Below are 25635 nucleotides of genomic sequence, written 5' to 3' on the forward strand. Positions count from 1 at the left end.
AACTAAGCATCCCAAGACCCTTTGTGGCCCAAAGTGGGTATGGGGAGAGAAGAGGCTGCCTCCCAGAGCCCTGGGTCCTCCTTCTCCTCAGAACTTTCTCATGACCTTGGCCACCGGAAAAGGCCACTGGGCTGAGGTCATCAGCGCTGCTAAACAACTGAAGCAGCGGTGTCCGGGACACACCTCGAAAATCCAACAGCAACAGGAGGACCTTCACCAGAGGTGACGATAAGGGATGGGAATGAACAGTGAGACAAGGGCCCTTGCTCAATGCCTCCTACCGTACAGGTGGGGAGGTTAGCTGATATCATTGCCTTCTAGGCTGAAGAAGGGAGAGCCACCAGCCTAGAAGCTTCCTGTCAGGCTCTGTCCAGGGCCTCAGATGGGTAGGTGACGTCCTTGTGATGGATACATCCCTGTATCCTCTGCTCAGGTGGCAGCAGCTGGAGGTCCTGAAGGAGGAGAAAGGCCTACAGCTGACACGTGGCATGGAGATGTGCCATCTTCTACAGGAGTCCGGACCCATACGAGCCCAACTGCTAGATGTGATAGGCAGGCTGGAGGTTCTGGGGCCAGGAGGCTCTGGGGGCAGCCACTGTACCCTGCAGCAGACCCAGCAGAAGATCGTGGCACTGGAGAAGAAGATCTCCTACCTCCAAAGGGCAGCCACAGAGTACGGCCAGCTCTAGAATGGTGATGGTGGTCAGGGAGTCAGTGAGGACAGAGGGACGCCCTAACAAAACGAGGGAGGGAACAGGAACTGGGATGGGGAGAAGGTGGCCAAGGTGGGCTATTGGAAGGGTGCAGGCAGAGGCCAGAGACTGTTGGCATGACCTGGCCAGCAGGTCAACCTTCCTAGACAAGCCTCAAATGGGAGGGCCAGATGAGAAGATAAAGAAGACAGAAAAGCTGGGGTTGGGAGGTCTTGCACAAGCTGCCTTATGCCAAGCAAGTTTATTAAGAAGTACAGCATCTTTACTATTTGGCCAAGGTCATTAGAAAGCTAAATCAGACAACGCTGGCAAGAGAACACAGGAGACCTCAGACACAGCTGCCTTAGGACTGATAGCCATGGCCTTTCAGACGGGGAAAGCCAAGTTCCCAGGAATTGAAACCTTAACTCCTTCAAGGCTCAGGTCCCAGACTGGACCTTGCACAGCCTGCCCCTGGGCAAGGGCACAGAACTAGCTTTCCCTTTGTCCTTTCATCAGGACCTCTGAGAAACCCTTGGATGGGGTCTGGTTCCCAACACTCAGAGAAAGGGAGAGCCCCGTGTTCATGCTGCTTCTAGCTAGGGGTGGGGTGGGCATTCAGAATGGTCACCACTTTCCTGGGAGGCACGGGCCTCGGGCACTGACTGTAGCGTTTAATATCTTGCAGGGTGATGGAGTCAGGCCCCTCAGAGAGCTGGCTGCTCCAGGAGCAGCTGCTGCTGCTGCAGGCACTGCTAAAGCAAGTGCATGGGCAAGTGGCCGGGCAGGTCCAGGTCCAGACCGAGGCTCGGGTCCAGCGAGGCATCCTACAAGAGAGCCAGAAGCTGCTGCTGTGGGCGGAGAGCATCCGGGCTCAGCTGTGCAGCAAAGGGAAGCTGGAGGATGTGAGCTCGGCCCAGCAGCTGCTGAGGAAGCATGGAGGCCTACAGGAGGAGATCTGCCTGTGGCAAGAGAGGTCAGGACAGACTGGGGGAGGGGGTGAGTTCACAAAAGGAAGGCCAAAAACAATGTGGTCTCCAGGGTCATGAGCCAGGCTGGTATCTAGCATGGCACTGCAGGTAGGTTTTCAGGAGGTAGGTTTTCAGGTCGTCAGGCTGCCTGCACACTTCGGGAAGGACCCCCAGACACTGAGCTGCCAGAGAGGTTCTGAGCTTCAGCCCAGCTACTCTCCTTCAGGTGTGACGGTGGCCTACCACGCAGTCTGGCCTCCCATCCTGACAGGGCATACTCTCCCGGCCTCGGCAGTCAGAGGGCCCAGGACCCACCAATGGACTAAGACTGAAGTGATGTACAGCCTTGTGAGCCAGCAGGGCCACCTTGTACAATCCCCAGACCCTGCCCTGCTCCAAGGGGCCTAGCAGGTATCAAGCAGGCCCCGAGAAACAAGCAGCTGCCCTTCCACTTGTTACACACGCCCAGCTACTTAGAGGAAATGCTGGCTTTTTCTGGCTCCCACGGCCACCTGTTTCCAAAATGAGGGGGCAGCATCAAGCCTAAAGGAGCACCTGTTCTGCCGGGTCAAAGGTTCCAGTGGCCCTGACAGCCAGCCTGTGTGGATTGGGTGATCTCTGTTGAGTTGCGTTATCCCAGCATGCCGCTAGCCATCTACTTTAGAGGAGGGTATGACATGAGTCATGAGCACTCTGCCAGGCCTGTTGCATTCCGTCTTACTCACAGGCCAGGGCACAGCTGTCCTGTGAAAAAGTGAATCAATAGGACTCACCAGCCTCTGATTACCCTGCCTTCAGAGCTCACTGATGAAGGGCTGGAGGAGCTGGTGAGAAGGGCCAGGTGTGGTTTAACACTTAACGTCTGTTGTTTTGCACAGGCTGCAGCAGCTGGAGATGCAGAGTCAGCTGGTGGCAGTCTCAGACTCCCCGGAGTCCCGAAAGGTGGCCAGCGCCCTAAGGCTCCTAGGCCAACAGGGCCAGGAGCTGAAGGCTCTGTGGGAGCAGAGACAGCAGGAGCTTCTGGAGGGGCTGGAGCTGCAGAGGCTTGGCCAAGAAGTGGATGGTTTCATCGCCACCTGTGCCAGCCATGAGGCCTTACTGCACCAAGACAATGTTGGGGTAAAGCGTAGAACTGGGGTGTCATCCTATTGCCCTTAGAGGAGGCTGGCCTCCTTGGGTCCAGAAGGCAGGGTGGGCAGGAAGGTCTTAAGGATGAGCTGACCTCAAGTCTCTATATCAGGAGGACATAGGAGAGGCCCAGAGCCTTCTGCAGCAGCACCAGGGTTTGGGGTGGCTCCGCAGCATCCTGGGATACCGGGCAGAGGCCCTGCGGGCGCGTGGTGAGAAGCTGCTTCTGAGCCAACACCCTGCCATGCACAAGTGAGCCATCTGCCTGCTGCAGTCTCTCTGCACCTGGACGGACTGCTGCTGCCTGAGGCACGGTGGGGTGGGTTTCCCTTGGGCTAAGAGGGGGACCTCCGGGCAGAGCAGATTCCTCCCCTCTCCCCGCACTCCAGGATCAGAGAGCTGCTGCACAGTGCCCAGGCACAGTGGACCAGAGTCCAGGAGAGGAGTGACCAGAGAAGGGAACAGCTGCTGGCTTCTCTCCAGGTGCAGGTGGGTCCCTAGGCTGTGGGAGGCGTCTCCAGAAGCAGTGCCCGGGAGCCCACAGCTGCACTGAAGCAGGACGATCCTGTTTATTGAGCACTTTCCCCACCCCGGAAGCACAGTCGTTGGGTGTTTCCGAGAGGAAGCTGGAGCTGTGGCCGCTGTGCTTCTCAGAGAAGGACCCCTTGACTACCTGAGCCTCTCATCCTACCACACATCTGCCCTTACTTCTGGCACACCAGGGTTTGCAGGGGTGATGGACGCGGCTTCAGATCTTAGCTTTGACGCTTGTGCAGGCGCTAGAGTGACTCTCAGGCCAGATCAGGCCTCCAAGAACAACAGCCTGTTAGAGCAAGACAGCCACACGTGACCTGGTGTTGTCTGTAGGAGTGGGCCCTGAGAGGCACCTTTTGGGGCACAGTGTCCTTGTCCCATTTGGGGATCAGAAAAATTCTGTACCCAAGAATTAACACTGGGCCCTGTTTTTCCCCACCAAGCGCTCTCCCTAGAGGTAGGTCCTTGTGCCACCCCTCACCCTGGGCTCTGAGGCCCACTCTCTCCTTGTTCTCGGGTAGGAATGGAAACAGGCTGTGGCAGAGCTAATGCTGTGGATGGAGGAGAAGTGGCCCAGGGTGGCCGATGAACCCTCCCAAACGCACAGCGACATTCTACAGAAACTCAAGTGGCACAAAAGAACTGAGAATGAGCTATTAGCCACCCGTGGGTACATGGAGGATCTACGGCAGGTGAGGACGCTGGACAGAGGTGTAGCGCCCTCTTGTCTCCAGATTCCCAGCACATATCCCCTGCCTGTTTCTACGGAGCATAGTCCCTGAAGGGTCCCCTCTGCTCCCTTCACTTAGCTGGTGTCCCCCTAAATGGGCACCCAAATCAGCTTAGAAAGCTGCCACCATTCCAGGTAGCTAGCAGAAAACAGTTGCAGCTAGCAACCTGCCTCCTGCCCCCTGGGTGCAGCATGCTGTGGTGGGTGGTGGTCCCATCAGCTCAGCAAAATGGCCCAGGCCTTTGTCTCCACTCCAGGCTGGGAGAGAGCTATTGCAAAGCCACCCATATGCACAGGAGGCCATACAGGACAGACTTCAGAGCCTGACTCACAAGTGGGAAGAGTTGAACCACAAGATGGCAGAGCAAGGGGACAGGCTACAGCAGACCAGACAGCAGGGCCAGCTCCTGGAACTCCTGCAGGTCGCTGGGGAATGTGGGGTAGTGGGGAGGACACAAGAGGGAAGACCTGGATTGGCTGGGGCAGGATGGGAGAAGGCAGAACAGAGCAGCTGGAAAGAGTGGTCTCAAAAAGTCCTGTGGAGCTCGGGCTCCCAGGAAGCTAAGTGTGGCCTTGCCCTGCTGCAGGCCACCACAAGAACAGCTTCTGTGTGTCTAGCACGTATTATCACAACTCAAGTCCCCTAGAGAAGATGGAGGCGTGGTTTGAGCACTAGTTGGAAGGACGTGGTGAATCTGGTCCTGGTGGTCCTGGTGAATCTGGGGTTAGGAGCGCTATAGACTCGGAGCTTCCGGAGGGTTGCCTGCTGAGCTGCAGTGGAAAGGTGAGAATGCAGCCTGTCCTCACCTTCCCCAGGATGTCAGAGTGGTGATGGAGCATCTGGAGGGAACCCTGCAGAGTACAGAAGTAGGACAGGACCTGTGCTCCAGCCTGAGGCTGCAGAAACAACACTGCCAACTAGAGGACAAGAGCCAGGCGCTGGCCGGGGAAATGGCTGCCCTCCTCTCTCAGACACACAATGCATCCACTTCCTTGACCATCCTGGAGGAGAGCCAGAAGTGTCAGCAGAGGTAGCCATTCCATCTTCACCCTCCACACATGCCTGGTAAACCTAGGACTGAGTGGCACCTAGAGGGCCTGAGGACATCCAAGCCTCCCCCCTTTCTGAGCGGAGTCGTTCTGGGTGGGAATGCCAGGGCGGTTAGGTATCCTAAGCAGAACATCACTGAAGTCAAAGGCTTCCCTATCCCCGGAGGTCTTCCTCTAGTCTCTGGCCTTGTTCCTTATGGGTCTCTGGTGGGAATGAAGAGAGGACCCATGACCTTCTCTTCCTTCTTTTCCCTCGGCCCCCATCTTTGCTCCTCCTACCAGGTTTGAGGCCCTGCAGAGCAAGCTGGCCACCCGACACCTGCAGCTGCAGGCCTCCGTTGAGCTGCACCAATTTAACCTCCTTAGCAACCTGGAGCTCACATGGGTGGTGGAGCGCATGCCCAGTGCCAGTCCCACCTGCCCTGCCCAGTGCTGGCGCGATGCCCAGAGACTTCAAGGCAAGCACAAGGTAGCTCCACCTGTTTCCTCCCAGGGCCCTCACCATCTCGTTCCCAGACCTTAACAGCCCCCTGCCCCTCAGGCTATCCAAACTCTTCTCCTCGGGAATGTCCCGATTTCCAAATTCTCTTTGCTCCAGCCATGCTGCGCCTGGTGATCTCGAACTAGAGACATGTCCGTGATTCAAATCTGGACCTCTGTGGCTAAGGGAAGCCCTTTGTTCTGCGGCAGGTGCTCCAGGCTGAGGTGGAAGCTCACAGAGGTCACGTGCACGGGGTGCTAAGTTCTGGCCAGGGTCTAGCAGCCTCTGAGCAGCACCCCCAAGCTCAGCACCTCGCGGAGCGGTGCCAGAAGCTGGAAGGCCACTGGGCAGAACTGGAGCAGGCGTGTGAGGCTCGAGCCCGTTGCCTGCAGCAGGCCGTCACCATCCAGCAGGTAGGAGGCCAGGAGGATGGGGTCTGCAGAGCAGTGGTCCGGCTGTGGTAGAGAGGAATTGTGGGACTTTCAGGGAGGGAGGCCCGCGATGAGAGCTGTGTGCTAAGAGTTAGCTGTTTCTCTCAAGCACACAGAAGCTCCTCTGCAGGCTGCTGGTGACCAGGATGGGTGATGAAGGGTCCCAGCTAAGAGCAACGAGGTGAGTCCATGTCATTCTTTGCAGTACTTTTCTAGTGTGTCAGAAATAGAGGCCTGGGTGGAGGACAAGCGGCCTCTGGTGAGCAGTCGGGACTACGGAAGTGATGAGGAAGCCACCATTATTCTCATTAGGAAACACCAGGTACCATGTTCTGTGCATCTCCACACGGGTGACAGTGGACCATGAGGAGGTCTGCTGTACCCCAAAGGGTATATCCTCCTTCCTGAGACACAGAACCCCACTGTTTCCTTCCTGTCCCCATCCACTGCCTGCCCAATTCCTGATTAACCCTCATCCCTGAGCATCTTCTGCCAGTCCCCAGCCTGACTCAGGAGAGTGCTCTGCCATCTGTGGCCTCATTCCTGGACTTGCCCCTCCATGCAGACTTGGGGTGCTTCTGTCTCCTCTCGCTTCATCTTCTAGCACTGTCACCTGCTCCAGCCTACCCCATGCCCTTCATAGGTGTTCTCCTCCTGGGCTCTCAACACGATCCTTTCTGTTAACCCAGTCGCCATCCTAAAACCCATCTCCTCCCACAAGCATCCCTGGTAAAAAGGCAAGAGGCCAGAGTGGATTTCTAGAACCAACAATGAGGCTCCAGAGCCTCAGCCCCGCTGTGCTCCTGCTTCTTTTCATGGAAATGTCCCATGTGGATGCTTTCCTGTATGCCCCCTGCAGTCACTGTTTTGGGGTAGTTTGTGGCTGAGGACTTTAAGTGAGCTATTCCTGAAGGCAATACCTGAAGACTTGGCCTCACGGAGCCTCCATGTGCCAAGCACGAAGAGAAGCTTGCTTAGTTCTATCTATTTTTTTTCACACTTTGATGTTGGGGTCCAGCATGATGCCTCCTGTACCCTCCCTTCCTTGGCCCGGTCTTCCCACCATTTACTCTTTCATGCTAAGTAGTGAGCCCTCTGAGGGCAAAGACCATATATTCATTTTGCAGGACAGCTGTGCCATTGGCATTGGGTAAGTGGGTAACGGGTGGGTGGGGAAGCTGAGCAGGAGGAACATGGATAAACAGTAGATGGATGAGCACAACCGTAAGAGGTGTGAGTTATTGAACGAACGCCTGGGGACGGATGGGTAGGTCGTGTTGGGGGTAGATGTGCAGAGAGATAAAGAACCACCCAGTCTGTGTTCTTACGCTGGCAGATGCTGCAGCAGGAATTAACTCTTTATTGGAGTTCCGTGGAGGACCTTGAGCAAAGGTTCCAGACCCTCTCAGCACTTGAGGCCTCCGAGCAGCTGGGCAGAGTGCGGGAACAGCTACAGGCATTACAGACGTTGGCAGACACACGGTGAGGGCCATTGGGGACCTTCTTGTCGGTGGGCACAGGGGCCCTGACCACAGCTGACCATCCCTGCCATGGCCCTATGTTGGCAGGAAACCCAGGTCTTTAGGGATGCCCTGGGAGAAGGCTGTTTCTGCCATGAGTTGCTCAGCTCTAGAAGTTCTCAGTAAAGGCCCACTTCACAGGGCCTTGGGCTTTTGAGTCCCAGCTCTCCACTTCTCGACAATGTCCTCTGTCCCCTGCTCTGGTCTTCCTATGTCTTCTTCCCAAGTCACAGGCAAAGATCATGAATAGCTCCATTCTTCAGCCCCATCTCCACCCCGAACTCAGGTCCCCAGAGGGTAGAGCAGGCAGGTAACATCTGGGGAAACCCTGGTTGTCGCCACAGGGGTCAGGAGCTGGAGGGGACCCTGACACTACATGAATTTGTGAGAGAAGCTGAGGACCTACAGAGCTGTCTGGCAAGCTGGAAGCAGGTGGTCAGAGGCGGGGACAGCTTTGGAGAGGACCATGCGCATGTGCTGGTGAGGGGTCGGGCAGGGAAGACACAGGAGGCAGATGCTGGGTGGCAGGGGCTAGTCCCGCTGGGCTGGATGGAGAAGGGATAGGAGAGTCATGGAATATGCCTTTCGGGGTGGAGTGTGCTGGCCCCGCAGCCACACAACTCTACATTGTCACCGAGTGCCCTGCCTGGGTCTATCCTGTCATCTACTCCCCTCTCTCCTTAGCAACTCTGCACTAAGTTTGCAAAGCTTCAGCACCAGGTTGAAACAGGTGCCCAGCGAGTAGAAACCTGCCAACAGCTGGCAAAGAACCTACTAGAGCATGGGCATAGCGCTGCCCCCAAGGCCCAACAGAGGCAGGAGGATCTACAGTGAGTGTGATGGCCTAAGCAAGGGCCTGGGTTTGGAGGAGGGTGTTGGCCCCCTGTCTTGGGCTGTTAGCAAAGGGCCCTGCTTGCTCAACTATAAAGGGAGCAGTCCCTGAGAGGCCATGCCTCCCTAGGCTGTGGTCTGTGATGGACGATAAGGCTGGGGGTACCAGCCAGATATCCCCAGCCCCTAGGGACACTTTTCCCAATTGCTGCCTTCCAGGACCTGGAGGAGGAGCTATGGAAAGAAACCACCCGAGCTAGAGAGGAGACCCCCATGAGCTCCAGGCTTCTACACTCACAGCCCTTCCGTGCAATAGTCCTAGGTGTCCCCCCACCTACCGGTGTGGGCCCTACTCTAACCTGTGAGCCTAAGACGAGCTCAGGATCTTCTCCTAACCCTCAGCAGAAAGGCCGGCTTGGAAGAAGCCTGTGAGCACACAGTAAAAGGAAGAGATAGGAACTCTCTGCTCGAGGCATTTGTAATGAGATCAGTTAACATACTGAAAGTCAGGTACAAGAGATGTAGGCAGTGTTCGGAAGTAGAGCTGTAAAGTGCTGAGCACGGCGGGGTAGCGCACCTGGCCACCCTCCCTGTGATGGCTATGCTCCCGCTCCCGCGGCAAAGGGAGCAAAGGGTGTAGGGAGGGAGAGCCCAAAGCAGAAGGCTCAACGGGGAAGCCCCATCCAGGAGCTTTGGGGAAACCATGAATTGAATTCTACCTAGAGAGGAGAGGGCTGGTCAGACCAGGGAGAGAACACAGGCTGACCCATGGCTGCTCTTCTGTGTGGTAGGGCTACCTGGTCCGAGCTGTGGCAGTTGACCCATACCCAAGGCCGTCGGCTCCGTGAGGCAGAAGCCACCCTCAGAGTCCACAGAGACCTTCTAGAAGTCCTTACCCAGATTCAGGTATGGACTCGGAGAGGAACGGGGTCCCCTTTTAAAAGTGGATCTCCCAGGCTCAGTGCCCCAACCTCCCTTCCTAGCCTGCTCTGACCCTTCTCTGCCCTAGGAGAAAACTACAAGCCTCCCTAATGGTGTGGCCCAGGACCTGCATGGCGTAGAGACCCAGCTGCAGAGACAGGAGGGGCTGGAACGCGAGCTGGCAGGCCTGGAGCCACAGGCAAGCAGGCTTCTGGTACTGCCTCTCAGGCCCCTACAGGCCCTCCAGCCTGGCCCATTTGTTCTTCCCGTTGGGCCTGTCCTGCATGGCAGAGCATGGTCCGAGGAGTTCCTGGGACTGAGTACTCAGACAGGGAACATACCTGGGGGTGCCTGGGTCCTCCTGCCTCTGAAGAAACTGATCTCCCCACCTCCCATTCCTTACCTGATAGGTCCAGGAACTGCTGAAGGCTGGAAGCAGGGTGCAGAAGCTGGGGCTGGGGCCCCAGGCCCTCGACTCTATCCAGCAGAAGCAGCAAGCCGTGACACAGGCCTGGGCGGCCCTCCAGCTGTGCGTGGAGCAGCGCAGGGCCCGGCTGGAGCAAGCGCATCTCCTGGCCCGATTCCACGCAGCGGTGAGGGCTTTCTCCCCTTGGAGAGAAAGTGTGTGCACAGTTCCCATGCACTGAGGCCCTCGAGTTATGGCAGGGAAATTGTGTGGTCAGAGGGGCAAGAGTAAGGGCCTGTGGTCCTGGAAGGACTGGGTCGGATGATGACAGAGAAGACAAGTGACAGAGACGTAGGGGACTCTTGACACCAGAAGCCCTGAGTCTGTGTTGTTCGCCACCAGCCTCATCTCAATGGCTCCTCATTGTCCCCTGGGGTCAGGTGAGGGACTACACGTCCTGGGCAGCCAGCATGCATCAGGAGCTGCGGATAGAGGAGGGCTCCTGGGAACCCAGCAGCCTGCTCAGGCTCAGAGCCCACCAATGGCTGTGGGCAGAACTGAAAGCCAGGGAGGAGCTGCAGCAACAGGCCGCAAAGCTGGGCCAGCAAGCACTTCTGGCTGCTGGGGCGTCCACTAAGGAGGTGAGCATTTTCCCCATGCCGCCAGCCTACTCTGTCCTCCCTCAGGCTGCTCCCCTCATCCCCCTCCCCCCCCCCACGCACGCACGCATGCACACACACACACACACCTTGTTGCATCTATTAGTCTCTTCTCAAAGGCTTCCTTGGGGTCCGTTAGTGGCCCTCCGCAACCCCACCTTCCCACATTCTTATCTTCAGGTTCAGGATGGGATTCAAGCCCTACAGGAGGAACGTGACCAGGTGTTCAAGGCCTGGACACTCAAGCAAGAGAGGCTGCAGGCCATGCTTCAAGAACAGAGCTTCCTTAGCCAGTGTGGTCACCTGGAGAAGATCCTCGCAGCCCAGGAGGCAGGTCTCGAAGCCCCAACTCTACCCTCCCTCTCTTCTTCCTTGCCTCTGGCTGCTCCTCCCTTCTTCCGGGGTCTTTAGCTTACTCTTGGACACAGAGCAAAGGGGCTCTGGGTGAGTCCTCCAAGATGGCTACTGTGGGTTCTCCTCCTGCCTGGGGGCTGTCTCCCTGCAGCCCAGGAAGTCAGGAGGGCAACAAGATGAGAGGTGTGCCTGGAACAGCCTTTGGGCAACAGTATGGGAATCACACAGCCTGGAACCAGCAGGAAGCTAATTCAGCTTTCATTCCAGAGAACAAAGGCTATATACCTTTGTTCTTGGGGAGTGGGTAGGGGGCTTCAAGAATAGGTGTACATAACTGGCTGGAAGTAGGCACTTGAAGGATGTGTGATTTGCATTATACCCCACGCCCCTATCCTATAAATGGAAACACAGTACCTAGTTATCATATAGGCACGGGAGGGAGACGGCTAGCAGGGAGCTATGTCAGAGGCCCTATATCAAATGTGGCTCTGGACATCTGGGTCTAAAGGCACTCTCCAGAGGAAGCCAGGCAGAGAGCAAGAGGGAAGGGGGCATCCTACACCTTAACACCAAGCTCAAGATGGCTATCCGGACTGGGGGGACTACAACCTCAAACAGCAGGGTCATTCCAAAAGCTAGTGTGGATCACTAGGGCACCATGACCTCTACTAGCACCCCCTCTAGTCCTGCTCTTGCCCACGGAACCGGGATCCATGGAGCTGAATAGAGGTCACCCATAATCTCCACGTTGTCAGAGGCTGACATGTGGCTGGCCTCTAGCATGGGCTCCTGTTCCCCCTCATCACTGCCCTGCCCATGTGTTCATGTCAGCACTACTCAGGGCCCAGGGGTCCTGCTTCGGGAGACAGTGCCAGCAGCCCTCAGAGCCTCTGGTCTTTCCACGATGATCCAGGCATTCCTAAAATGCAGTGCCCTGGGGAGCTCAGAGGAAGAAGTGGAGCAGTTGATCCGAAAGCATGTGATCTTCCAGAAAGTGCTAGCTCTCCAGGACAAGAAGGTGATGAGGTCGGGGAGTCCTGAACATGGTTGGTGATGGGGGACTCTTCAAGAGTGGCTGGGTGTATGCCCAGAAACTGTGCTGATGTGTCTGTGGCCCTAGGAGTAGAATTGTACATATGGCTCAAGGAAAGACCCAAGCTGGGCTGGACCACACCACAGGGGACCCCGGGGAACATTTACTTAGGTCACTGAAAGGAGAACAGTTCTGGCTATTGCCAGAGCCATCAGCTAGCCCTTGACCATGCACAGGCGAGGGAAAGTCTGGGTTGCCAGAGTAGACCAGCAGGTCTGTCTGTCCCACAGGAGATGGCTCTACGTGAGCAGATGAAAATGATCTCAGACCCCAAGGGGCAGAACCTGGCTCACCACGTGCTGGAGCGTCGGGCTCAAGTGAAGGAGCTGGCAGAGAGCCGGGCACAGGCCCTGCACGCTACTCTGATGGTAGCCAACTTCACCATGGCGGCAATCCAGGTCAGACGACCATCCCTGCCTGTTGCCTAACCCTGAGATTTATACATTGTGCAGTCTGAGGTGACATTCATGCCATAACACTATGAAAACAACAGGTTTGGAGAGTTAGATGGCTTCCCAGGGGCCAGGCTGGAGCCCAGAACATTTGATTTGAAGCCCCTGTGGGCTGAGACTCCTCTGTTTGCTGAGCACTGGCAAGGGCCACAGCAAAGGAGAGCTATCAGAAGTGGGGCATGGCTGCATGGGTTCCTGGAGCTGGGGCTCATGCCTCTGAAGTGGACTCCCATCCACATACCTTGCTCAGCCTGGCCTGGGCATAGCTTCCTGAGCTACGAGATACTGCCAGCCCTGCCCCTGAAGCCAGCAGTCCACCACCTGGACTTTGCTGGTGCAGCGTTGGGGTTGAAGGGGAGTCGGGCGGCAGGGGGATTGCAGGGGGAGCATTGTAGGATTTGTGTCCCATCCCCACCAGGCTGAGGACTGGATTCAGGAGCGGCTCCAGCAGCTGAGAGCCTGGAGCCCTCCTGGGAACCTGAAAGATTATCCGAAGCACCTGAAGAAACACCAGGCCTTCGGAGCTGAAGTCCAGGCCCAGGAGCAGGTCATGACCTCTGTTGCCAAGGTAACCCCAGCCACAGCCCAGCCTACTCCTAAGGGTTGAGGGTGGAGTTCTGAGGTCTCAGGTAAGAAGAAATGAGCGCTAACCCCCTCACCGCTTCTCCCCTCCTGTCTTCCAGCAAGGCGAAGGGCTCCTCGGACAGAGCCACCCTCAGGCCGGAGAGGTCTCCCAGAGGCTAGAGGCCCTGCGGGACTTGTGGGAGAAGCTGAGGCAGGCAGTGACCACGCAGGGCCAGGCCCTGGAGGACAGATGTAACTTCCTGGAGTTCCTACAGAGGGTGGACCTGGCAGAGGCCTGGATCCAGGAAAAGGTGAAGGCTTTACTGGATAGAGCATTTGGGGACCGGAAGATGGGGTGGGGAGGAGGCAGGCCCGAAGTCCTCTGGCTCCCTGATGGTAGGAACGTACCAAACCTCCACCTGCCCTACACTGCCACAGCCACGGGTCCAGGGGCCAGAGCTGAGCACTGCATCCCCACCCTTGACCTCCACAGGAGAGGATGGTGAACAGCGCTGACTTGGGCCTGAACCTTGAGCACTGCCAGCATCTCCGCCGGCAGGTCCACCAGTTACAGGTAAGAGGCCCTGCGCAGACAAGATGACACCGTACCACCCACCCACCTGGGAAATATGTCTGAGGGACTCCAGAATCCACAGAAGGCTCACATTCAGCTTCGCACTACTCGGAAACACTTAGGCGAGCTCACCCATCTGGTTGGTGGCGGTCCACATGATCCTACACCTGTAATAAAATGACGCCTCTGCCAGAAAAGCCAGTGGACTGGTTTCAGTGTGATGATAAGAAGCCGGGAGGTCCGTGGGGCCGCTGAACCCCTTTTTCAGCTTTCCAAACTTATACAAAATTATAATCATAACTTACTTTTATTTCAAAATTTCTAAGAAAGGTCCAACCTGTGCCTGGGTGTGGTAGGTAACCAATGTGAGTACTGCAGCATCTCTCACCCACACCGCCCACCAATCTGTCTCTCTGCCACGTAGACGGGGAAAGTGGCAAAAACATTCGTAACCAGGCGCTGAGGGCAGAGCGCTGACCACGCCCCAGACAGGTGTGTGAGATGTTGGTAAAGGCTGTAGCCTTAATCCCAACACACCGTTACCTTATGGCGGCACCTGGCTGCTGTACCCCGTGATACAGCAGGAAGGGATGCCCTGAACCCAAAGTCCTGACCTGCCACAAGGGAGCGTCGTGGTCCTCTGAGCCCTGCTGAGCTCCGGGCTCATAGGAAAGAGCTTTGAGGAGTTAGAAATGCTACAAATGTAGGGAGCAGGAAGTCTATGACCTGCCCTGTTGGGGCTCCCTCCCCTGAGGACCTGTGAGTCTGCTGTGTCCCAGCTCTATTTTTAACCTTAAACACTAGTAATGAGTCTGTGTCCACCTTCCCCCCTTTACCCAGTCCTCATTCTGGGAGGCCCATTTCCCCATCTGAGAGACGGTAAGGTTGTGGGTTCCAGGCTGGTCCTCCTCACTGCAGCTGCACCTGTCACTGCTTCCCTCTTCCAAACGTGCTGTGGTTGCTAAAATTCCTTCCCAGGGGAAGACATAAACCTTCTCCTGAGGCCCAAATGACAAACCAAGACATGAGGTAAAGTCCACTCCGTGGTTTATTGGGCTTCCTTACAAAGCATGATACAGGAGTATCACGGTCAATCCCTGGAATCTTCATCTCTAAAATGGGTGTCATGCCTTCCAAAACAAGCTGACCAGCCTTTCCCCAGAAGGCACAGAGCTTTGATGGTGCCCACTCCCAGACTCTTCCCAGGTGTATACACTCTAGCTTCTTCTCTAGGCCATATGCAAGTAAGTCAGAGTTACAGATGGGATAGATACTCAGGCAGGGCTCCTGTGACCCTCCTGCCCTTCCAGGAGGGAGTGTAATCCAGCGACAAGCCCAACTAGAAGGATCTGTGGCCAAGAGGCTCCCCAAGGTTGTGGTTGCTTTCCCCGGGGACAATCACGACAGCTATGCCAAGACGAGGCCCCGAACAGGTAGTGCTAGTGTCCTTGCCTTCCCCTTCCCCTTAGGTCACAGTGGATGGCACCTACATCAGGAGAATCAAAATCTTGTCACCGCAGCTCAAGAACCAGAGCCCTGAGGAATCTCAGACCATCTGCCAGCGGCAAAACCAGCTCAGTAATAGGCCAGTCTTAGACGGGGGAGGACAGTGGGGCTGGGAGATGGGCTGTGTGCCACCTCAGGCTGCAAGGTTCACCCCACCCTTTGGACAGGTGGAAGGGTTTCCATGGCAACCTGCTCCTGTATCAGCAACGGCTTGAAGCAGCCCTGGAGATCCATATGTTGTCCAGTGAACTGGATGACATCACTGAGCAGATCAGGGAGAAGGTAGGTAGTGGAAAATCCCCTTGTGCGGGGAGTTGGGAGTGGCACTGCCTTGAGTCTCCCATGACCCCTGCCTGGCCCACCTCTGCTCTTCATCTGGATCCCACCATGAGTCCACCAGGAAATCTGACGAGAAGTGTACTGTAGAACCCCCACCTCTGCAGCTCCTGAGCCAGTCCCCCTGCCTCTGTCTATCCTAGATGCAGGGTGGGTCCAGAGGCCAGAGCACACCCTGTTTTCCCTGGACCCTAAGCAAGTCTAAAGCCCACCAGAGGTGTCAGGATGTGTCAGGCCCACAGAGATTCAGGACTTAAGGCTGCAGAAGTGCAGATAAGGCCTATGCAGCCTGAGAAACCCCATGTGGGACAGCGTCCTCTTCCGCTGGATCCTCCCCTCACAGCTAGCCTGGGCCTCGGACCTCTGAGATCCCTGCCCAGAGGGATGAGTATCAAAGAGACAAAATGCCAGGAAGCACCACACACAAGTTACCAGAGGAAGATCCAGACCCACAGCCCTGCCCCAGAGCTCTTTGTTTCCTTCACCTGAGGAAAATGCCTCTGGTCAAGTCCAAGGCCCTGCTCCTGTCCCACTGAGGCAGCAGGAAGAACTCATGCAGGGCGCTTGCATTTTTCACTGCTACCCTAGGGGGCTGGCTTCTGTGGTAAGCGGGCAGCCGAAGCTAAGAGCCTGTAACGGCTCCCTATTACACCCTCCCAGGAATCCCTGATCCAGACCCTGGAGGGCACAGAGGATCTGGAGAATATACAGACGCTGTCATGGAAACAGAAAATGCTGCAGCAGGAGATGGGCCTCATCCAGACTCAGGTGGAGGTGTGTAGTTGAGGGACCCAGGACCTGGGCACATCCTCAGGGATGGTGGAGTCCTGAGAGCCACATGCTGGGATGCTACCCCACCCCCACCCCCCACCCCCCACCCCCCAGCCCGAGCTCCTGCAGCTTAGCCTCTGACTTTTCCCCCTATCAGTCTCTTGAGGGTAAGGCCAGCCACCTCTGCAAGGGAAGTCCCGAGGCTGCACACAGCCTCAGCCATAAGCAGCAAGAGATGATGGACAGCTGGCGGAAGGTCTGGAGTAGGGCCCACAAGTGGTATGAGACCTTGGGCTTTAGTCCCCTGTTGACTGGTCTCCTCTAGTTCTCTGCCCACACACTTCTCCTTGGCTCCTGTTTTCTGCTGAGTTTCTTTATCATTCCCAGCCCATGGATCTTCTGCACTTAAGGGATTAAAGTACACTGGGCATGAGGGAAAGGGGACTTCATGATCCTAGAACTAACTAGTGAGTCCTGTGAGCAGGAGGGAGTCGCTGGCTGTCGGCCTCGAGGTCCAGAAGCTCCAGACTCTGTTGCAGGAGCTGCGGGACTGGGGGCAGGGACTGCAAGCTGAGATGGACGGGCAGGGCACCCCCTGCAGCCCTCTGAGAGCCCAGTACATGCTGCAAGAGCACCAGGCACTCAAGGTGAGCCGCAGTCCTTTCAAATGTCCCCCTCTCACGACTCCACCCCTTCCTCTGGCCCCTACTAGGACCTTTCTCCGTCTTTTCCCACCTTCCCCTTGATTTCCATCCTCCCCTCTCCCTGCTGAACCTCTGCTCATCCCGGTAGGCCTCAGCCCCACAGGGAACTGATCTCAGGCCTATTACAGGTTGAGCTGGACATCCGAACTGACAGCCTTAGCCTGGCCGGAAGCATGGGGCAGCGGCTGCTCGCATCTGGACACCCACTGGCCTTAGGGATTCTGCAGCCCCTGGCTGCTGCGGAGCAGGAATTGAGTAGCTTGCAGGAATCATGGCAGAGGCGGCAGCAGCAGCTGCAGCAGGCCTTGGAGCAGCAGGTGGGCCCCAGGCTTATTCCCTATCAGGACCTGTGATGTCCCCACAACTCTGGTCAAAGCCACAGCTGAAAAGACTGCCTTTCTTGGGTATTCCTGCCATCCATCCTGCTCCTGCACCATGGAGCCAGGCCCCTGGTTCTCCAACCTGAACCATCAAAAGGTCCCCCCTCCCCCCCCCGGCCCCACGCCTCTGCTGAGTTTCTCTTGTCTTTTCTCACCAGCTATTTCTGAGCTCTGTGGGAAAGGCGGAACGCTGGCTTGACACTGAGGAGGCCTTCCTAGCTTGTGAGAGAGCGGCGGTAGGTGCCTAACAGGAGTAGGGAAGGGTGGATGAGAGCAATCAAGCTAGCCAGAACCATGAAGCTTGCCGGCTCAGCGTCCTCCCTACTGCTGAGCAGTGATCATCAGTCCAAAGCGTTCCTTGCCCCTTGGGTGGGGCTCACAGGGTGTGTCCTAGGAGCCAAGAGGATGAGCTTATGACCTATCCAGCCAGTCCCTCTGATCTGTTTCCTACCACCCTCCTTGCCTCTGACCTCATTCCAACATCATCTCAACCGCAGTAACAGACAAGTGTAATTCACAGAGACCTGGGAGAATAATTAGGGCTGACATAGTTTTACAGAGCACATGGAGGAGAGAGGCTGCCTTGGAAATGGACCCTGGGTGCCATCCCAGTATCTCCCCTACCATGAAGCCACCAGCAGCCTTGTGGGGTGGGGTAATACCTTTGGGAGAGCGATCACTTCGTAGAAAGGGTTTGTTAGGCCGGGTCTAGAGGAAAGCAGATATTTCAGGGTGGAGTAAGGGGCACCCTATAGTCACCATTAGGTTCCCACATCCGCCAGGACCCCTTGGCCACTGTGGAGACCCTTCTGTCGAAGCACAAGAGGCGTGAGCAGAGCCTGAAGGCACAGGCTGAAAAGATCAGCGCACTGGAGGCCACAGCCCACAGCCTGTACCCGGCTGGACACCCGGAGGCCCACAGCATCCTGGACAGGTGCCAGGCTCTACTCCTGAGGTACCCATGGCTCTGGGGGTGAGCTAATGTGGACATCTATCACCCAAGCTCTTCCCCTCCTGCTCTTTGACTTCTTGGCCCAACTCCCAGCCTCTTCTTGGGGTCACAGGCCTCCACTCCAGACCCTCCATCAGACAACATAACGGCATCTGCTTCCTTCTTCACCCCGACTTCATCCAGTAAGAAGCTCATACTAGGAAACTGAGGGGGAGTGATCTAATGACATGGAAGGGACAGGAGCAGTGCTAGGCGCTGGCCCTTTGGGACCATAGTCCCGAGTCTCTCCTCTACCTAATGGGCAGGACCTGAGGCAGATTCCACTGTCCTCGTTCAGTCTTAAATCTGCCTCTGAGGGCCGTGGAGTCTAGCACGCTGCTTGTCCCTCCCAAGTAGCCTGAAGATCTCTGCTGCAGCCATAGGCCTGCGTGGTGTGCCCATCTCATGACACTAGTCTTGCCTTCTCCCTCATAACACTCCTCTGGCTCAGCTGGCCCAGCTCCTCCAGCATGTAGACCAAGGCAGATAGAGCCAAAAGCCAGGTCCCAGCCAGGCTGGGGCTGCCTTCCTGCCTCCGTGGCTCCTTGTGCTGGTGCTCCAGCAGGAGCTGGTATAGCTCCTCTCATTTTTTATTTATATTTTATGAGTCTGGGTGCTTTGCCAGCATGTGCATGCCTGGTACCTGTAAGAGACCAGAAGAGGGCATCGGATTGCCTAGAACCCGAGTTGTAGATGACTGTGAGCTGCCATGTGGGTGCTGGGGATCGAATCCAGGCCTTCTGGTCCTGCCGAGGCCCCTCTCAGACCCCACCCCTCTCTATTCTTTCAGGTGAACTTTCCTGGGTACCCATGGAGGTCCGAGTAGTTTGCCAGCTCTGTGAGCTTAGGTGGGACCTGGAGGGCCTAGTCAACCCAAACATGATGCCATTGACCCTCCCCTCGCCCAGGCTCGTGCCACCTTCAATCTAGCCTTTAGTTTTCCCCAGCTCCATGCCCTTTGGCGCAGGTGTTAACACCAGTGAGGGAAACCACAGACGAGGAACGGTCCATCGGGCACGTGGAGCGGAGGTGTTAGAACTTTGGTGTGCATGTGCTAATGTTTTCACTACATTGGTTCAGAGGTACATATATAGAGTATATAAACTAATACAGGATGTAGTTTGTGCGTGTCAAATATTTTCAATGTGTTAAATGTTAAAATGGTGTGTGTGAGAGAGAGAGACTGTTGCTCAAAGCGATGTGTAGTTAAAAAAAAAAAGTGGCTTAAGCCAGGCATGCTTGGACACACCTGTACTCTGAGCACCTGTTGGGGGGTGCAGGAGGATTAAGAGCTTTAAGGGCAGCTTGGGCTACACGGCAACTTTGAAGCCTGGCCGAGCTACATAGTGAGGCCCTGTCTTAAACAGAAATGGGGGTGGGATTATCAAGGTGGCTCAGCGGGTGGGGATGGAGATAAGCCTCGATCGATCGAAGGAACCAATGGCAGGAGAGAACCAGTTCCTGAAAGTTGGCCTCTGACCTCCACGTGACTGTGGCACACACATATGCACACATGCATGTACTCATACACGCACACACACACACACACAAATATTAAATAAAATTTAAAAGTAATATAAAAGATGGAAACTCTTTGAGTGGCTTGGGCCTGCAATCCCAGCTACTCGGGAGACTGAGGTAAGAAGGCCACGAGGCTTGCCCGGCCTGCGGAGGAGGGGCAATCTAAGGCCAGCACGGGCAAGTCAGTGAAACCCTGCCTTACAAGTCTTAAAAAGCAAAAAGAGGACTTGGGGCGCAGCTCCGTATCAGAATACTCACCTAGCACATGTGACATCTTAAGCTCAATCCCCAACACATTAGGAGAAAGAAAAAAAATGTTACTTGGCCGCTATATTAGTTTGGACTATTATTTTAAGAAGTGCTTTAGGCTGGGTGATAAACACGAAAAATATTTTCTCACAACTCTAGAGGCAAGCAGTTCAAGGTCAAGGTGTTAGAAGGGGTCTGCCTCTCTTGGATCATAGTCTTCTGCCGTGTCTTTACATGGTTGTCCCTTTAGGTGTGCCCCGCCGCCTCGTACAAGGACACCTGTCCTCTCAGATTTGGCCTGACCAAATAGGAGATGGTTAGGGCACGAACAAGTGACAGCACTACAGAGAGGGAGCATATGTGATATTTCTTTGTTTGAAAGGGAATCTCAGATTCAGGGCCTTGTGATATGGATCATGAGAGAGAGAGAGAGAATGCTCCAGTCCTGGTGGTTGAGCCTGGGAGTCCATGAGACCCTCTTCTGGCAGGACAGAGGCCCTCACAGAGCGAGCGAGGGCCCGGGGACGGCAGCTCGAAGAGCTTCGACAGCTTCGGACTTTCTTACAGGATTCCAATGAGGTTCCCTTTGCTTGGACTGAGGGGGTTGTGAGGGATACACCCTCCTCAGGGCCCCAGAGGTTAGGGAAAGCAGAGCCTGATTCTGTGCTTGCGTCAGGTGGCTGCGTGGCTGAGGGAGAAGAACCTGCTGGCTCTGGATGAGGGTCAGTGGGACCCGGCCACGGTGCAAGCACAGCTGCAGAAGCAGCAGAATTTCCAGGCTGAGCTGGATGCCAGCGTTCACCAGCGGCAGGAGCTCCAGATGGTGAGGTCTCGGGGCCATGGGGCCACAGCTCAGCTCCACACACCCCTGCAGCTAGCTTTGAATCATAGTAGCTACAACCCGTGTCCACCTCAGGCTTTCTGTGTGCGGGCACTGTGCCAGGCTGATACCCCCCATTTAGAAAGGGCAGCATTTGATAATTTTATGGAGAATGCATTGAAACAGCCAGACATAGCCAGCAGCCTTGGAGCTCAAGATGTCAGAACACAGTATATTTTCTTTTCTTTTTTCTTTTTCTTTCTTTCTTTCTTTTTTTTTTTTTTTTTTTTTTTTTTTTTTTAATATTTCCTTCTCTACCTGGAAAGGAATTCTGACCCCAGGATTACTCTTGCTATCAACTGCTTTGCAAAGTGGTTCGTGTTCAGTTACCTTCTTTAACCAAGAATCATGGCTACTCCATTGCATGGAGGACAAAGAGACTTTGTGGTTGCACACGCCCATAAGGCCAGCACTGAGAGGCTGAGGCTAGATGTTGTAAGTTCGAGGCAGCCTGGTGTGGCGCGGGCCTGCCATCCCAGCAGTCACAGAAAGCTCTGGGCAGCCCGTCTGAGGCCAGCCTGGGCTATGCACAGAAGAAGAAAAGAGGGATGGGAACTGGGATTGGCGGGTGGAATTTGTCCCATGTCACACAGTCAGCATGCCGGGGCTGCAGTTGCGGGGCTGGCCATTGGTGCCATGGTACCAGCGCCCTCAGTCCAGGATGTATGTACAACATACGGTACAGGAGGGGCAGAGGCTGCTACAAGGGGGCCACCCAGCGTCCGAGACCATCCAGGGGCGACTGCAAGAGCTAGAAGGCCTCTGGGCTGAGCTGCAGGCCAACTGCCAGAGAAAGATGGCCAGACTGCAGGGGGCCCGCAAGGTGAGGCTTCGGGCTATGAGGCGACCCACTGGGCAGGACTCGAGGACACCCCACCCCACCCCCTCACGCTCGCCTACATTCCGCCCCAGGCCCTGTGTCTGCAGAGGTTCCTGGAAGAACTTGAGCGCTGGCTGGAGCCCACGGAAGCAGAGCTGAGATCGCCTTTCAGAAGCCAGGACCTGCCTAGGGTGGGCGAGCTCCTGGGGGCCCAGGGGGAGCTGGAGGCAGCTGTGGACAGGCAGGCCAGGCAAGTGCAGGATCTGCAGAGCCAGGCCCAAGCGTGCTCTCAGGAAGGCCACTGCCTCGCCAAAGGCGTGGAGGAGCGAGCCCAGCGGCTGCTTCAGAGGTAGAGTGCCTGGGCCCCTGGTGTGAAACCTTGTCCTCCTTTGCTTGCTTTCTTGGAGGGACACCCACTCCCTCCTTCTGGCATGGGTTCTCATCTCTCCTCCTGGTCACAATGACGGGCACAGAGTAGGTGGACACTGTTATAGTCCGGTTTCAGCAGGCTGCCCGTGGCCGCCTCTGTTTCTCTTTCAGGTTCCAGAGTCTTCAGGAGCCCTTGCAGGAGCGCAGGGCAGCCCTGGAGGCCCAGGCTCTCCTCTTGCAATTCCTCAGGGATGCTGATGAGGAAATGGCCTGGGTTCAGGAGAAGCTATCCTCTGCCACAGCCCAGGACTGTGGCCAGAGCCTGAGCACTGTGCGGAGCCTGCAGGAGAGACACCAGGTCTGGCCCACACTGGGAGGCTGGGGAAGGGCTGCCTCAGAGGGATCCACGGTCAGGGGCCAGGCGCCGCAGCCCAGCAGAGCCTCTGCTCTGGGGAGCACCTAGTTCCTCTGGAAATCCTGGGAGGGAAATACCTTGTCAAATCTGTAGGGTCCAGTGAATCATCAGGCCCCACTCGGGTACAGATGCCTCAGTTTTCCAGTCTATCCCTGGTCCTTCCTTTCTCCTTGGCAGATTCTGGAGAATGAGATCAGTAGCCACAAGGCTCTGAGCCAGGTGGTGATAGGTAGAGGGCACAAGCTTGTCCAAGCTGGACACTTTGCCGCCGAAGAAGTGGCCGCCCGGGTACAGCAGCTGGAGGCGGCTCTAGACTACCTGCAGACAGAGGCGGCACGGAGGAGGAGGAGGCTGCAGCAGGCTCTGGAGGTCCAGCAGATGTTGATAGAGGTGAGAGGGGTGCTGGCCTGAGGACACTGGGGGGGGGGAGTGTATGGGACTGAAAGATGGCTCCCGTGAGGAACTTCACCTTCACCTTCACCAGGGATGGTGGCTCATGCTTATAGTTCAGCACTCTGCAGGTTGAGGCAGGAGGATCACTATAAGTTCTGGGTCTATAATGTGAGACCCTGTCTCACAGCAAGACAAAAAAGATAAGAAGAAATGAAAAGAAGCAAAATAAGGCTGTTGGCTAAAATTTGCTTTTACTATATTAAATAGCAACCCTGTTTCTGAGAAGCAAAAATAAATTGTCTTTATTTTACATAGAAAAAAATATCACCTGGAACCCTTAAAAATGCTGACACTTAGGGTCCTTCCAGTACAGGGAGAATCTTTGGAAGGTGCCAGGGAGGGGCCTTTAGATCTCGCCAGGCAATTTCCGCAAGCAGCTGGATGAGGACACACTCCCTGAGTCCATCCCATATACTCCCACTCTGAATCCTGAGGCCAGGAGCCCTCTACCTGAGTCTCAAAGTGAAGTGCTGGGCCCAAGAACACTAATTCCCGCTGTTACACTGCCTAGCTCCTGGAAGCAGGATCCTGGCTAGCTGAACGGGGCCATATTCTGGACAGTGAGGACTTGGGCCAGGATGCTGAGGCCACACAAGTTCTTCTGCGGCACCTGCAGGCCACCACAAGAGACTTGGAGGTGTTCAGCAGCCGCACTGAGCAGCTACAGCAAACAGTGGCCCTTCTGGAGAGTGGGCAAAACCCAGGCAGGTAGGCCAGAGTCACACTCTCCCCAGAGAGGAGCGGAGATGAGGGTGCCCCAGTCAGAGGCTGCCGAGGCTGGTCCAGCCTGGAGAGGGAGGACTGCAGTCTATGCTGTCCTTTCTTCCTGTCATAGTCCCAGGGTGCTGGCCCAGCTGCAGGCTGTGAGGGAGGCCCACGCACAACTGCTGCAGAGGGCAGAGGGCAGGGGACAAGCGCTGCGTGAGCAGCTGCGCCTACACCGGGTGGAGCGAGAGGCCTTGCTCCTGGATGCCTGGCTGACCTCCAAGATGGCTGCCGCTGAGTCCCAGGACTATGGACAGGACTTAGAAGGCATCAAGGTGGGTTAGTCCTCCGTAGACCCAGGGGAGATGGGGGAGAGGCTCCCTTAGGTGAGGAAGGCATGTGTTCGAGGATGAGCAATTCTGAGGAATGAACAAGGGTGCTGGAGGGGTGTCACTGGAAGAACCTGCAGTTCTAGAACTCGGGGCTAAGTGATATTGGGGCCACTGGGGCCGCGGGGCTCTTAATGAGCTTCCAAGACTGCAGCAGGAGCTCTACAGTGCCTGGCCTTACACCCTCCCAGGTTCTGGAAGACATGTTTGGTGCTTTTAGCAGAGAAGTCCAGAGCCTGGGCCAGGCTAAGGTGCAGACCCTGCGGGAGCTGATGGCTCCCCTAGAAAGAGGAGCACCCAGGTTCTATCCCCAGATCCAAGCCCAGAAGTATCGTGTCCAGACCACTTGGGACAGGCTGAACAAGGCCATCAAAGCCCGTGCAGAGGTAGGCCGTGTCTCAGGGAGCATGGAGCCGTGGACTCCAGCACAGCCCCCAACCAGGTTCGCCCTCGTTCTCTCCCAGAACCTGGCTGCAGCCCGTGCGCTCCGGAGCTTTGAGCAGGCAGCCTCAGAGCTCCAGGGTTGGATGCAGGAGAAGACCTCGCTGCTGGAGGAAAAGCTCCGTGGGCAGGGCCTGTCGTCTGCACAGGCCGTACAGCAGCAGCAGCAGCAGCACAGGTGCCTGCAGGTAAAGGCCTTGCCCAGGGCTTCTCCCCTCGGCCCCTCATCAGAAATGACAGCTAATGGCCCTCCACCCAGGACCTGCCCCTGAGCCACTTCTCCAGGGTATCAGGCCACTTGCCTCTGGCCCAAGGGTTACAGGTTTTACACAGAAGAGAGGGGTCTCCACAGACCAGGGGTGACTGAATACAAAGCAGGCCAGGGCAGCATGAGGCCCAACACCGCATTCTGGTTGCAGAGAGAACTGACAGCTATTGAGAGAGAGGTGACAAGAGTACAGATGGAGGCCCAGAAACTCGGCCAAGCCCACCCTGTGGCTCAGGAGAGCCTTGATGAGTGGCTCGCCAGGGTGCAGGGGGCCTATGCCAACCTGAAGGCTCAAGTCCAGGAATGGAGGGAGAAGCTGTCCCAGGCTACCCAGGGCCACAGCTTTCTTGGGCGCTGTCAGGAGTTGCTGTAAGTAGGGGCTCCTATCCATACTGTTAGCTCAGCTCTGCCCTATCCTGACTTTTGGGGGGGAGTAGCCCTTCTTGTCCTTGTTCGCCAGACCAGCTCTGCTATCAGCTCTCTATTCTTGCCTGGCAGAGCGTGGGCTCAGGAGAAACAGGAACTGCTTTCCTCAGAGGGGCTGGCCGGGGCTGTGGTGGGGGCCGAGCAGTTCCTTGAGCAGCATGAGGAGCTGGACCAAGAAATCCAGGAATGCTGCCTCCAAGCCCAGAACACACTGCAGGAAGGGCAGCGGCTGCTAGACAACCGCCATTTCATGTCCCTGAAGGTGTGAGCATAGAGGCTGGGAACAGCCTAACTGCTACGGTGGGGGAGCCCCTGGGGAGGGTGAGGAAGAGGAAGGTGAGGAAGGCTGAGGAGGCAAAGGTCCTGCTGGCTTGGCTCGCCCACCAATGCAGGGAGGGAGCTCTGCCCAGGCTTCCAAGGCACCCTTCCCGCAGGTGGCAGAGTGCCTACCGGGCCTGGAAAGGCATCTGCAGGAGCTTCAGGTAGCCTGGGCCCTGCGTGGGCAACGCTTTGAGCAGAACCGGGGCCTGCAGCAGCTGAGGCAGAGGCTGGAGCTGGCTGAGGCCTGGCTGGCCTCCCGGGAGGGCCTGCTGCTGGACCCCAGCTGTGGGGTAAGTGGA

At 56.3% G+C, this 25635-nt stretch overlaps 1 protein-coding gene across 1 annotated transcript in view; it reads left to right on the forward strand.

Annotated features, from left to right (window-relative positions):
* The window catches only part of Sptbn5 (spectrin beta, non-erythrocytic 5), a 42078-nt gene that overhangs the window by 12767 nt on the left and 3676 nt on the right, over nucleotides 1-25635 (forward strand). The window contains exons 17-62 of the mRNA XM_060372171.1: nucleotides 92-222; nucleotides 434-673; nucleotides 1381-1668; nucleotides 2542-2782; nucleotides 2904-3043; nucleotides 3181-3280; nucleotides 3847-4017; nucleotides 4313-4477; nucleotides 4872-5086; nucleotides 5388-5574; nucleotides 5796-5999; nucleotides 6223-6339; nucleotides 7354-7499; nucleotides 7882-8017; nucleotides 8222-8367; nucleotides 9160-9274; nucleotides 9378-9488; nucleotides 9700-9882; nucleotides 10136-10336; nucleotides 10535-10684; nucleotides 11622-11726; nucleotides 12032-12199; nucleotides 12672-12821; nucleotides 12937-13128; nucleotides 13311-13391; nucleotides 14861-14976; nucleotides 15065-15179; nucleotides 15894-16007; nucleotides 16162-16283; nucleotides 16489-16651; nucleotides 16837-17025; nucleotides 17247-17324; nucleotides 17871-18043; nucleotides 20338-20428; nucleotides 20526-20672; nucleotides 21415-21552; nucleotides 21642-21898; nucleotides 22090-22276; nucleotides 22511-22723; nucleotides 23298-23494; nucleotides 23622-23826; nucleotides 24072-24266; nucleotides 24345-24509; nucleotides 24741-24958; nucleotides 25088-25277; nucleotides 25450-25626. Coding sequence (XP_060228154.1) covers nucleotides 92-222; nucleotides 434-673; nucleotides 1381-1668; nucleotides 2542-2782; nucleotides 2904-3043; nucleotides 3181-3280; nucleotides 3847-4017; nucleotides 4313-4477; nucleotides 4872-5086; nucleotides 5388-5574; nucleotides 5796-5999; nucleotides 6223-6339; nucleotides 7354-7499; nucleotides 7882-8017; nucleotides 8222-8367; nucleotides 9160-9274; nucleotides 9378-9488; nucleotides 9700-9882; nucleotides 10136-10336; nucleotides 10535-10684; nucleotides 11622-11726; nucleotides 12032-12199; nucleotides 12672-12821; nucleotides 12937-13128; nucleotides 13311-13391; nucleotides 14861-14976; nucleotides 15065-15179; nucleotides 15894-16007; nucleotides 16162-16283; nucleotides 16489-16651; nucleotides 16837-17025; nucleotides 17247-17324; nucleotides 17871-18043; nucleotides 20338-20428; nucleotides 20526-20672; nucleotides 21415-21552; nucleotides 21642-21898; nucleotides 22090-22276; nucleotides 22511-22723; nucleotides 23298-23494; nucleotides 23622-23826; nucleotides 24072-24266; nucleotides 24345-24509; nucleotides 24741-24958; nucleotides 25088-25277; nucleotides 25450-25626 — 7533 coding nt within the window. The remainder of the gene's footprint in view (nucleotides 1-91; nucleotides 223-433; nucleotides 674-1380; nucleotides 1669-2541; nucleotides 2783-2903; nucleotides 3044-3180; nucleotides 3281-3846; nucleotides 4018-4312; nucleotides 4478-4871; nucleotides 5087-5387; nucleotides 5575-5795; nucleotides 6000-6222; nucleotides 6340-7353; nucleotides 7500-7881; nucleotides 8018-8221; nucleotides 8368-9159; nucleotides 9275-9377; nucleotides 9489-9699; nucleotides 9883-10135; nucleotides 10337-10534; nucleotides 10685-11621; nucleotides 11727-12031; nucleotides 12200-12671; nucleotides 12822-12936; nucleotides 13129-13310; nucleotides 13392-14860; nucleotides 14977-15064; nucleotides 15180-15893; nucleotides 16008-16161; nucleotides 16284-16488; nucleotides 16652-16836; nucleotides 17026-17246; nucleotides 17325-17870; nucleotides 18044-20337; nucleotides 20429-20525; nucleotides 20673-21414; nucleotides 21553-21641; nucleotides 21899-22089; nucleotides 22277-22510; nucleotides 22724-23297; nucleotides 23495-23621; nucleotides 23827-24071; nucleotides 24267-24344; nucleotides 24510-24740; nucleotides 24959-25087; nucleotides 25278-25449; nucleotides 25627-25635) is intronic.

Source organism: Meriones unguiculatus, chromosome 18 (genome assembly GCF_030254825.1).
Source record: "Meriones unguiculatus strain TT.TT164.6M chromosome 18, Bangor_MerUng_6.1, whole genome shotgun sequence".
NCBI lineage: Eukaryota > Metazoa > Chordata > Mammalia > Rodentia > Muridae > Meriones > Meriones unguiculatus.